The sequence below is a fragment of the Poecilia latipinna genome, unplaced genomic scaffold, assembly GCF_001443285.1.
Source record: "Poecilia latipinna isolate Pla-1442-1.1 unplaced genomic scaffold, P_latipinna-1.0 Scaffold310, whole genome shotgun sequence".
Lineage (NCBI taxonomy): Eukaryota > Metazoa > Chordata > Actinopteri > Cyprinodontiformes > Poeciliidae > Poecilia > Poecilia latipinna.
In genome coordinates, this window is record NW_015112926.1 from 531,528 (window position 1) to 543,697 (window position 12,170).

The 12,170-nt window shown below is 38.8% G+C and overlaps 1 protein-coding gene across 2 annotated transcripts; it reads left to right on the top strand.

Annotated features, from left to right (window-relative positions):
- Nucleotides 1-1,714: 1,714 nt before the first annotated feature.
- notchl (notch receptor, like) lies at nucleotides 1,715-12,018 on the top strand. 2 transcript variants are annotated; one of them, XM_015034761.1, is made up of 11 exons: nucleotides 1,715-2,041; nucleotides 3,876-4,020; nucleotides 4,323-4,655; nucleotides 5,524-5,735; nucleotides 6,090-6,420; nucleotides 8,104-8,279; nucleotides 8,836-8,897; nucleotides 8,985-9,108; nucleotides 9,589-9,686; nucleotides 10,125-10,456; nucleotides 10,905-12,018. In XM_015034761.1, the coding sequence occupies exons 1-11, from the start codon at nucleotides 1,990-1,992 to the stop codon at nucleotides 11,404-11,406; spliced, it is 2,367 nt and encodes a 788-aa protein (XP_014890247.1). In that variant the 5' UTR covers nucleotides 1,715-1,989; the 3' UTR covers nucleotides 11,407-12,018. The 2 variants fall into 2 exon arrangements, with proteins under 2 accessions (XP_014890247.1, XP_014890248.1); XM_015034762.1 differs by having other exon boundaries at nucleotides 1,717-2,041; nucleotides 3,879-4,020.
- The last annotated feature ends 152 nt before the right edge of the window (nucleotides 12,019-12,170 follow it).

Below are 12,170 nucleotides of genomic sequence, written 5' to 3' on the forward strand. Positions count from 1 at the left end.
TTTATTAAACACAGAGGGAAGGGAGTTCATAAGTTCCTTACTTCTTCCAGCTGTTAAATAATCTTAACACGCGAACATGTTAAGATTATTTTAGTCCAAAAATATGTATCTTTTGCATTTCTTGTTCATGTGTGTGATTTTATACTTCTATCATGTTCAAAACAGAGTAAATAAAAATAAATAAATAAGTTATGGTTCAGAGATGTCAACTAGCTTGTTTTTGGGATGCAGGAGAAAGCCAGAATACTTGGGGGAAAAGTATGGATGTGAAGAAAATCCAGACTTCATCCTGAAAGACCCCAGGTTGGGATTTGAACCCAATACCTTCTTGCTGTAAGATAATAGTATGGCCAACTGCAGCAACATGCAACCCCAATAAAATGTTTTGGATTTAAGAATTTGTAAAGAAATACAAAAGCTGGAAAAAAAAAAAAAAAAAGATTAAAGAAACATTAACGAAATAGGAGATTTTGGAGAAATGAATGAGCTAGCCCTGTTTGGATCTTCATACATTACAGGAGAAATCAAATGCAAACCTTAGAAGAACTACACCAGAATTTGTGCGATAGAACCAAAGCTTTGTTGCTTAACAGACTCTGATCAAGTATAAATAAAAAAATGCCTCAATGACAAATTTTACAGTTTCAAATAAGAGTCTACATTATTGGTTCTATTGAAAAAAATAAAAAATAAAAAAAACTAACAAAAACAATTGGTCCTTTTTTGTCATTGAATCAATGTACTTAAATTAAAGATTGTATTTTCAAAAAACATTGAAGGTGAGATTCAACTACTAGAGCATTAAATGGTTGATCTATTTTGAGGCTTTAAAACTGCATTTTTCCTGGGGTGTCAATAAATGTGGATGGGGCTGTAATTCATAAAAACACATTAACAAGGAAAAATAGAAGACTGTGCAGAATACAGATAATTCACACTGTGAGCTTAATCAAAAACTAAAGCTATAAATCTAAAGATTGACTGAAAAAAAAACAGGGAGCCAGTTTCTCTGCTGTTTTGTGTCTTTGGATCAGAAATGTACAGGTCCTCCAATATCCCATCTTACAGAGCTGCAGGGTTGCAGGGGGGTTGGCACCTTTGTCCATGGTGGAAAAATAAAGCTATTTTTTTTCAAAATATAACACAAAGAAGTGTGGCTTTCTTTGATTATAAAACATGTATTGAAAGCTGGTTCCATCAACTCAGAAGGGTTGAATACATACAGGCACTCCACACTTGTCAGAATAAGATTTAGAAATAAATGAAAAAAAAATGTCTGAATTTCCTTTTACTTTGTAGCAGTGTGTCATATAAAATACAAACAGGATACACTATGCTTGTGGCTGTAATGCAACAAAATGTGAAAGGGATCACAAAACATTCGCAATGTGCTCTAAGAGTCCGGCTGTAATCAACCATTTGTTGTTGAAATTAAATAAATCCAAATAGTTCAAAATTTTAGACAACACTGGAAGGACTGGAAAAAAGGTTGACATTTTTCTTCATTCCATAGTCATTTAATTTTTTTCAAGAATCAAAATGAGATCAGACATTTGTGGCATATCTGACAACATTTACTGATTTATCTTACAGAAAGGGCATGGTCATTATTTCTGGATATGTGTGTGTGTGTTTAGATTCAAAAATCAAACTCAAACCACGCTGCGTCCTCACGACATGAAGAAATAGCCCTCCTAGCAGTTCTCCAGCCACATTACTGCAAAAACACACACAGAGGCACACAGGGGTTAGCGCCCTTCCTATTCTTCTGCACACAGTGGCAGGAAGTTGTCCAGATATCCGCAGGGCCTCTGAAAAAAAAAAGGAGTGAGCGAATAGAGTGAGCAGGGTGGCTGATGTAGCAGTGATGACATTTGGTGACTTCGCTTAGTGCGAGCAGCAAGACCTCAAGATGTTCTTGATGTGATGGATCAGGGATAGATTAGAAGATCTTTCAAACGCAGGTTTACAGAAGAACGTGACGTGAACATGCTGAGTCTCAGGATGTTTGTCCTGTTGGGATTGAGTTGCACGTCTCAAGGTGAGTTTGGCTAAATATTTCATTAAATCATATTTTAATGTAGCAGCTCTCTGTTTTCCTGTTCACATGGCTGGAGGTCCTCAAATAAAAGTCTAGGAAAATTTGCATTTACTGCGTAAAAAACTGATTCTCATTTTAACTGCTATTACTGTTCTGCTAAAGTTTAAGTGAATATTTTGGCTTTGCAATCTGTAACAGGTTTTCTAAGATTCTTTAAATGTGTATTTACATAAAAATGAGGGCTAGTATTTAATTCTTTTTGTATCACTGATAGACATTTTACTGGTCAAATGAATCATAGTGAAGTAGTCATCTAATTTCAGCTCTATTGTCAACGGGCTCTTTTCCCTTTATGGTCTTGCTAACACCTGCCAAGCCCATTGTCCAACTCCATCACATTCCACATTGCCTTGGTGACAACCTTCAACCTTTATCAAGTTCCCAGCCCACTCCGTTTCCTTTGGCTATTCGCTCCTTCTGGAAACTTCCTGTTTATGTCGGGCCCATTTCCTGTCCCCTTTAGCTGACTGTATTGCGACCCACCTTGCGTGGCTTGACCTGCATTGTGGTGAATAGTTGCTGATGGCTTGAAACAATAAGTAGTTGAATGCATGGGAGAACCAGCCATCTGATAAAAACACTTTGGTTTGAAAAGCGAAGGTTATATACACAAATACATTAACCCCGCCCCAGTTGTCTGGGTTAATTTATATTTGCTCAGTTAGGTGTGAATGTGGGGGTATTGTTTTCTCCAGGTTATTCATTCAGAAATGCACTAAATGGGCATAACATCATGACCTCTTTGCCCTTAAAATGATCAGCAAAATGATTTAAAAAATGTACCAAACTAAGGATTTGAGAGAGTTTGCCAAGGCCAAATTGTGCCTGCTAGACAGTTTGGTTAGACAATATCCAAATCTGATGTGACTGTGGTGTGTTTCTGGTTTGTAGTGATTAAATTCTATCAAAATCAATCCGGGGAAGCAACCATGGTGAACTGTTGTCAGAAACAGTGTAGCCCTTTGGTCTGTATAGTTGTGGGTCTCTCAGAGTGCATGCTGACCCCTGCTCACTCCCAAAAACAACATTTGGACACATGAACTCACAACTGGGTCATGTTCTGGTCTGATAGATCATGTTTTGGAATTGCATCCGAGTGAATGTGTGGTGTTCACTTAGAAGATGGCAAGCAAGTGGAGGCAGTGTGATGTTTTAACAATGTTCTACTTGGAATCCATATAGATTCTAGCTTAATAAATACCACATTTTTAATCATTGTTGCACACCATGTAAAGCTTCTGTTAAAGGGTATACACATATTCTAGTGTCTTTGACCTCTTCCAGCAGGATAATGCCCACAGCCATAGAGTAAAAATGGTTCAGGAATGAGGGAACAACCAAGAGGTGTTGATTTAGCCTGCAAATTCCTCATATATTAATCCAATCAAGAATCTGTGGATTGATTCATAAAGGACCGCCACTTGACTGCTGCTAACATTTTGGTGTCAGATACCACAACACACAATCAGGGGTCTAAAAAAATCCACGCCTCAAAAGGACACGATTGTTTTAATAGCAAAAAGATCATCAACTGAAAGGAGGGCAGTCATAATATTACGCCCTGCTAGTGTACATGTATGTTGTTTTCAGATAGATCAGTCTGCTTTGTATCCTTCTGTTAAAGAAATTAGCTGCAGGATGCAATTAAATACAACATAAAACCAGTTTGTCTTTTTTGGAAACTGAGTAAACTGATGTATGAGAGGTTTATTTCCACAACCCTCTTGCTGTTTGTGTCAGCTTTATCATTCATCCTAATCAGTAACTGTTTCAGCAGCTGGCTCCAGTGATCCATGGGACCAGTGTCGCGAGAACAATTGCAAAGAGAAGTTTGGAGATGGGACATGTAACCGAGAATGCATGGAGTCACGTTGCCTTCGAGACGGATTTGACTGCCTGAAGAATCGGGGTCACTGCAAGTAAAAAAACCTTTGTGACTAAATTAACTTTTTGAACTGTAAATTATGGAAACCCTTTTAGCTTAATAGGGTGGATTTTAGTGGTGCAAAATAAGCATCCCCTCTTCTATTATTAATATGTTATATATCAGCAGATGATGAAAAAACATTACCTGGAGGATTTATTTTACATACGACCTGGTACAGATATGTGTAAAATTAGAGGGTGTGCTTAAACACTTTATTATTATGATGCTATTATTTCTGTCACTAATTTGTCTTTTCTTCTCACCCATTTGTTCCCAATTCATCACATCTCTCAGTCCGGGACACACTCAGTATTGTCGAGCTTATTATGCCAGCAATCGCTGTGACCAGGGCTGCAACAACGCTGCCTGTGGATGGGATGGAAGTGACTGCTTCAGAGAGCAGAGCCCTCTGTGGGCCAAAGGCACCCTGCTTCTTCACACCAAAATCCCAAAGCAAAATCTCTCCCTTGCTGTCACTCCTCTACTCTGGACACTCAGCGTCATCCTGCAGTCACCCCTCAAACTGAGGGGAAACATTTCGCTTGCAGCAAACTTGAACTTGTTTGATATTTACCCTCAGAAGTTTGCTGACATGCTGGCTCACTCTTCACCAACAGACTCTAATGGGTAGGTAATACGTGTGGGATATGAGACCACATCATTTTCTTATTTTAGCAGTAATAATATTAAAGACAAAGTTAGTGATGTAAAGTAAGCTTAATGAAACAGTAAGTGATATATGTTAGATGACAGATTATGCATTAAAAATTAAGCATTTGGGCAAGACTCTGCCTAAAAAAAAACCCAAACATTTTATATACATAAAAAAATGGTTTCAGTTCCTATATAATAACACATAAAATGTAACTGGACTGCCTTGAAGATCTCCATTAATCCAAGTAGGGCAACCTTAAGCTTTTTCATGGTGCAATCAACACATATCTCTGTATAATTTAAAAACCAAACAAGCAGAAACGACAAGAAAAGCTAAATTAAGAAGTAACTATTAGTTAAATATTTAAGATAATTTGGTTCAAATTTACAGCAGCAACAAGAGAGTTGTGTCCAAAGCTATTGCATCTTCAAAGTAATTAGGCTTAAATTCAATTGTATTGCTACCTTGGTTAACTTAAAAATGTGCAGAAACCTGGATAATTATTAATTAATTAGAGTATGGTAGGGTTAAATACTTAATCCAATTCAACCAAAAAGATTAGTTGTATTGACTTCAAAATACAACAAGCGAAGTTGGTCCACAGCTATATGAGAAATACTTTATTATCACTAATCAAATGAAGTACATGACTGTGGGTCACTCCTAGTGGAGTGAGGTGGACTACATCAATCATTTATCAAGACAATCTAAACTGAGCAAACATGTAAAACTGAGGGTGGCAAACACAACACCTTGGGGATCTTCGTTAAGCGCAGGAAAGGTATAACATTTAAGAGGTACCTGCTCTTTTGTACCAAATTTCTCCTGTCTCCTCTGTAGTTCCCTCCTGTTCCTACAAGTCGACAACAGGCCTTGCTCCAGGTCACCTTCTACCTGTTTCCCGTACGCTACGGAAGCCGGCAGTTTCCTACATGCAGTGATAATGTCAAAGCCTTCGACGTTCCCAATGCTGCAGGAGCTGCAAGTCATTATCGGCGTCAGAGGTGTCCAAGAGGAAATAGGGAGCAGAGAGGAGCAAGTGGAAGTTGAAGGTAGGCTCTTGTTTCCCGTCACCTACACACACGCTCACACACACTTCCATATTCCAAATGTAGCCAATCAAAACAATGTAAAACTGCTTTGTTTTCCTGGTGTGCAGACTGGGGTGTGAGTTTCTTTGAATTGTATTCACGATCGAATAAAAAAAGGTATCGGCACACAAAGATGATTTTCAATGTCTTCATAAAGTAGAGGTATAAATAAATTGTAGAAATAAATTAAGCTTAAATTATTAAACCAAATTTTTAGTTTAAATGCTCCTTTCATCAGAGGTAAAATTATCTTAGATAACTGATGCTACTTTTATCTACTTGTATATCTTAATGTTTCCATTATTTCATTCAAAGAGCAAACCCCTGCCTGGATTTGGGCTGTGGCTGCCATTGCAGTTGGACTTCTGATTTTGATTCCTCTGGTGGTCTTTCTGGTGATGAGGAAGATGAGATTGCAGCGATCAGAGAACAACGGCAGTGTTAGGGTGAGACATCGGTCTAAAGTCGCTAACGATGATGACAGCAGCAAATCCAAGGCCTGGATGCAACACACACCACACCAAGAGCAACGAGTTCGATATAACAAAGAGAAAGACAAAATTAGCCTTCGGAAGAAAAAGAAATACAAGGAAGCAGAGAAAAAGAGGAGGAGGGAACCGTTAGGGGAGGATGCCATACGAATGCGGTAAGTGTTGCTGCTCCTAAAGATTGTGAAGTGGTCTGAAAAAGCTGTGTAACTAAAACATTTGTCCTCTGCTTTCTTATGATCGTGGCTAAATTTTATTTTTGATTGTCAAAGCTTCTCATTTTAGAACACATTTAGAAATGGTGTTCTAAATGTATATATTTATTTCACATTAAATTCAGAGTTTTACAGAATTTTAAGAAATACAGCAAAGCACTAAGATGTGACTTAGAGAGTACGTACACTGCTCATTGCATGATTTATTTGGGATACTAGATATGTGGAATTAACTGATAGGTGTCTTAACTAATATCATATCTCAGTTTCTCTCAGATGGTTTCTTTTTAATGCAACAAAGAATGGTGAGATTGACTGTTCATCCTCAGAGTTTCAGTAGGAGTCAATGAAGTTTGATTCTCCTATAGATGTGTTTTGTTGAGCTAAAGTTAGTGTCCGCTGGAGGAGCTCCATCATCTGGGGTAGCCAAGAGAACAGTCAATGCTCCTCCACATTAAGATTAATTGTTTACGGTGGAATTAGGATATGGTCATATATATAAATAAATCAACTTGCTTGTGTTGATTTATTATTTTGTAGAATTTTATCCTGTTAGCCCACTGTTTAATAGAGCCATATGACAATTATTAATAATCACTCAACCACAAGTGGCCTCACCAGCCAAATGATACTAGCTATCCAAACAGCTAAACAGAATGAACGCAGAAACTCCACAGACTCAGGGTTGACATCTTGGAGAATTTACTGACATCAATTTTTTGTGAAACTGTAACAGGATAAACAAAGGAATACATATAAGTATCATTGGCGCAGTAAAAACGTCAAAATCACTGCACACACCATTTTTATACACAGACTAGAGGTCTGAGTTAGCTTAGCAACAAGCCGAGTTTACTACTACCATAATTATCTACAAATGAAGATGTCTGCGATAACTATTCTCATATATATTTAATTCAACTTATTATACTTACAGATGACGCCTTAGCAGGCAAGAAAACAATATAAGCAGAGCTGAGGAACTGCAATGTTGCTGCAACTATGCTACTTCTACTGCTTTTTGATAATAAGAATGACCACTAGATGGCATTGTTTAGCACAAAATAAGAACAGCAAAACAGTGAACATAACAACAAAGTTGACAAATTCTTTTAATTAATATTATTGAATTGGATGGATGGATTGGAAAGAAAGAAAAGCTTTATTTTAATGAAAAATCTAGATTTAAGACAAGTGTCATTTAACGTACTATAACATTTTTTTCAATGGAGCCATAATTGTACCTTTTATTTTCTTAGGATCAGTTCAATTAAAAACTACAGTACTGATCTCAAAGAGCATTTAGACAAATAGTCAATAATCAAGGCAAATAGAAGAGCTCAAAATATGATTAAAGAGTTTTCGAATGCACACCAGTATTTAAAAATGTCTTCTAAAGAAAGATTAAGATCGTTGTATTTACTCTTATGGTAATTTGTCCCTATAGTTGTTAGATGTTTATGTTTCCCAAAATCAACATAACAACCCAGGAATCTACTGTACATGTGCTGCAGAGCTCCCTGGACACTTCCGGATAAAAAAATGGGGAAAAAGGAAAACTAACAAACAAATTGTAACAGAATATATTGGAAACATATGATTTCATAATACTATCTTGGCTTACAGGCCTTTGAAAAGGGACCAAGAGCCAGGAAGTGACACAGATTTTACCCAAAGCTCAATGGAGGACATCAACATAAGATGCTCCAGGCGACAGGAGGACCCCTCTATCTGTGACCACAGGACCGCGGACCAGAGACACTTTCGGCCTGGTGCCGGTCAAACCCGCAGGCCAATACAACGTAATCTGTCATATTTGTTTTAGAAAGAACACAACTTCTCCTGGAATGTTTTGCTAACTGTCTTGACAATAACTTTAAGATTCAACATGATAGCTAAAATCTACAGCACCTAGAGTGAAGTTATTGTCGTGTTTTTGTTTTTTGTCATTTCGTAGAACTGACAATAACACAATCACCCCTTCCTCTGATCTAGTAGCGAATTTGCCAGAAGGATTCAAAACTGTCCTAAATGTTTTCCACTTTTGCTTCATTCTTGATTTTAAATTAGAATATATGTGTTGTGTAATTTTTTTTACACTTGAGGATGAATTTAGCCCAAAGTTTATGCCCTGAATGAGTATAACAGTATAATTTCTCATCACTGACTGTAAATTTATAAATATATAAAATGTAAACACTTCTTTGCAAAATGTAGTACACACACAGTCCCTACAGTAATCATAAAGCTTGCATAAAGCTATTTAAATAAGAGAAAATGTTGTTTTTAAGATTCACATGCCTTTTACTTTTGCCATTTGAATTTGGAATCACTCATTCTGAACTTTCTTTTAAACAGCTCCACCTAGAGGATGGGAAAGGAATGCCATGCCTCCTCCTTTGCTCAGTCCCCCTCAGCAGGTCAGTCATTACAAGTAGTTAAGCTACAAACCAAATGTGTTTTGTGGGTGAAGTCAAACGTTTATCCTAGTAATGTTCTGTTGGCAGTCAGCAGAGTGGTGTGGTCCAGATGGGTCTGTGGTTCTGATCCGAGCTGTGCGCAGCGGGCTGGACAGAGTGGTTCTGGAGCTGTTGCAAGCTGGAGTTCCAGTGAACAACACAGATCATACTGGTAATGCTTCCTGTGACGACATCACTAGTTAGTCTGGGACTTGATAATGTACCTCAGCCCCCAGTCCTCATTTAGAGAGTTTATTCACAATCATCTTTTTCTGACACTGAGGGGGTCGAGTAACTTGTGACTTACCCCGTCTCTCTCACATCCTCTTTTTGTGTCCCTTCTGTCCCTCTTACCTGTCCTTCTCCAGCTCCCCTCCTCTCTTCTTCTGACTCAGAGCAAAGTTAATATTCTTGTGTTGATGGACATATTAGCTTTGTGGTTCATCTTTCTCCTTGCTTCAGCTCTTCTGTCCTTTTCTTTGTCTTCAACCCTCTGTCCTCCTGTCTCATCGCCCCCTTCCTCCCCTAATTAGAGGTGTCCTCCCTCTTCATCCCCCATCTCCTTACCATCTGGGCTTAACTCTGTTGTGTAATGGTTGTTCACTGGCTGACTTACTCCCTCACCTCCCCTCCACTCACACTTGTCTCTCAGGGAGATCAGCCCTACACTGGGCATGCTCAGTAAATCACCTCTCCCTAGCAAGGACCCTCATTCGTTACGGAGCCGCTGTGGACCTACAAGACAACAAGGTGCGTGACTAAGCTTTATTATCCAGAGATTGTCCTGGAAATAATTCCCACCTGTTAAACCTTTGCACATTTTTTATGTGATAGCTGCAAACTTTAATATATTTTTGTGGGGATTTGTTTCACACCAATGCAAAGTAGAGGACAAATGAGGAATGGGACAAACATTTGAGCATTTTTTGTGTAAATTCTTTTGAAAATGTGTTTCAATATTGATTTTAATTATATTCCACTTTAGTTAGCTACCCCTAAGTAACATTCAGTGCAACCAGTTTGCTTTGGTTTGTGGCTGTAAGTTGTTAGAATGCCTGAAAGTTGAAGGGGTATAAATGTTTTTGAAAGGCACTGTATCAGTTTAGAGTTTTATAATCAAAAGATTATATGTAATAAATGATTTTGAGTACTGTTGCTTGTATAATTATATATATTTTTTTCTGTTAGGGTGAGACAGCGCTCTTCCTCTCCTCCCTCCATGGCTGTTATGACACTTCCAGGCTTCTCCTGCTTCATGGAGCCAACCTGGAGCTGCATGACCGGAGGGGCCGTCGTCCAATCGATGTGGCCAGAGAGGCCATGCACCATCAGGTCCTGGAGCTCTTGCTGGCCCACCAGATCCAGAGAGGACCTGTTCCTGTTAACACTGCCAACGATGTGATGTGGGAGGAGCGTGCTCTAATGTACTCGCCGTGGGTCAGTTCTCAGGGTCTCCCTGGAAGAAGTGCCTCATTCTCTGGGATGATAGCCCATCGAGACATGACCTCACCACCTCAGAAGTAAGCTTTCAGAAATTTGACTCAAACACACATCATTATTTTGATAGACTAACCAAACAATTTAGTGATTACAAATGATCACTAATGGTCAGCAAAGCAAGGTTCAGGTTGGTTGCATTGACTAACTCACTCTCTCTTTGGTTACCTAGCAACAACCTGTTGAGTAACTTGCGCAGCAGCAGTTTCGTGTTTCGGCGCCTCATAGCTGCTTCAGAATGAAAATGATGAGGTGGAGTGAAAGGAGAGAATGATTACAACAGCTCGAGAGGAAAAACAAATAAAAAATGATCAATATCGATTGATATATAACCCTTATATTTCGATATGCTTTCAGTCATACAATGGAGATCAATTAAGCATTCTGTTTTTCTTAATTTAAGTTGTTCACCATAATTCTTTGATGCCTTCATCAGTTTGATCATGTTTTCATGATTTTCTTCATTGCCAGTGATTGGTCAATGGGTCGAATGCAGTACCCACCGCCCCAGAACTGGAGACCCCAGCTCAACCAATCAGCCACGGCGCTCGTTCCTCCAAGAATCATGGGTCGTTCCCCTCGGCCAATCAGTACCTTACAGGAGGTGACATCAGAAGACGAGGATCGTGACCGGCATCACGAAAACCCCCGAGCCACTACACCTCACTTCCTCTCTCCCCAGCCAGCCCCCCGGCAGCGCTCTTTCTCATGTACCCAGCATGCACTGCAGCGCCGCTCCAGCGCTCTCCAGCCTGAGCCGAATTACCTCATTGTGACAGACAGAACAGCCAATGAGCCCATTGAGAGGCTGGTGGTTTCACCCCCGCCGACCACTGCCGCCCAACCAGATCGCCAACCAGCGATGAACGGTGAAAACACCAGCAGAGTGGAACAGGCGGCAGTGAGTTCGGTGAATACTGAGCAGAAACCCAACACAAACAGCACCACTGACTCCACGCAAACAGTCCTGTAGGACAGAGAAGCAGGCAGTGAAATACAAGAGGACGGGACTCAAATCAGCTATGTGCAAGATACACCGGTTGAGTCAAGAAAATAAAAAAAACCTCTTGGACATCTTGTTATTCATCAATGTTTAACAGCCATGTTACTCCTCAGAGACAGTCTTTACCACTTTTTCCACTTTAGGCTTTTCCTATTATGCAGGGAGTCATTGTTGTAAATATTTTTTTGGATGAATCCCACTTCCTTTCTAAAGTTTTTCTATATTTTTCTTCTAAGCAACTAGACTTTCTTGTAATCTTATCAAATGGTCATATTCCACAGTCTTCCAGTCTTTCTGTAGTTTTCTTATGGAAAGAAGTTAAAAAACATTGATGGTTGAAAGAAAAACCTTCAGGAAGACTGGAGAGGTGTTGATAAAGATCACAAGAATCTGACTTCTTTAAAAGGAAATTATAAAGAAATAAGAAATGTTTCAAGACTTTTGCACAGGATTGTGGATGTTGCAGCAGCTTGTGTTCTGATCATTGCAGAATGTTCAAGGAAAAAATATTTTTACAGCTGTATCTAAAATCAGAATAGACCTGATAGCCTATGTACAATAAAGCAATTTATTTTACATTTTGTGTGAAATTCATCATATTTATTTAATATCATTGCACACAAAGCAAATTATTAATATACAAACCAGTGTCTGTTGGCATTTATTTTGTCAGATGTAATGGGACCCTCTATTAATATTTGAATTAGGCTTTGATATTTTCTTTTTTTTTTTTT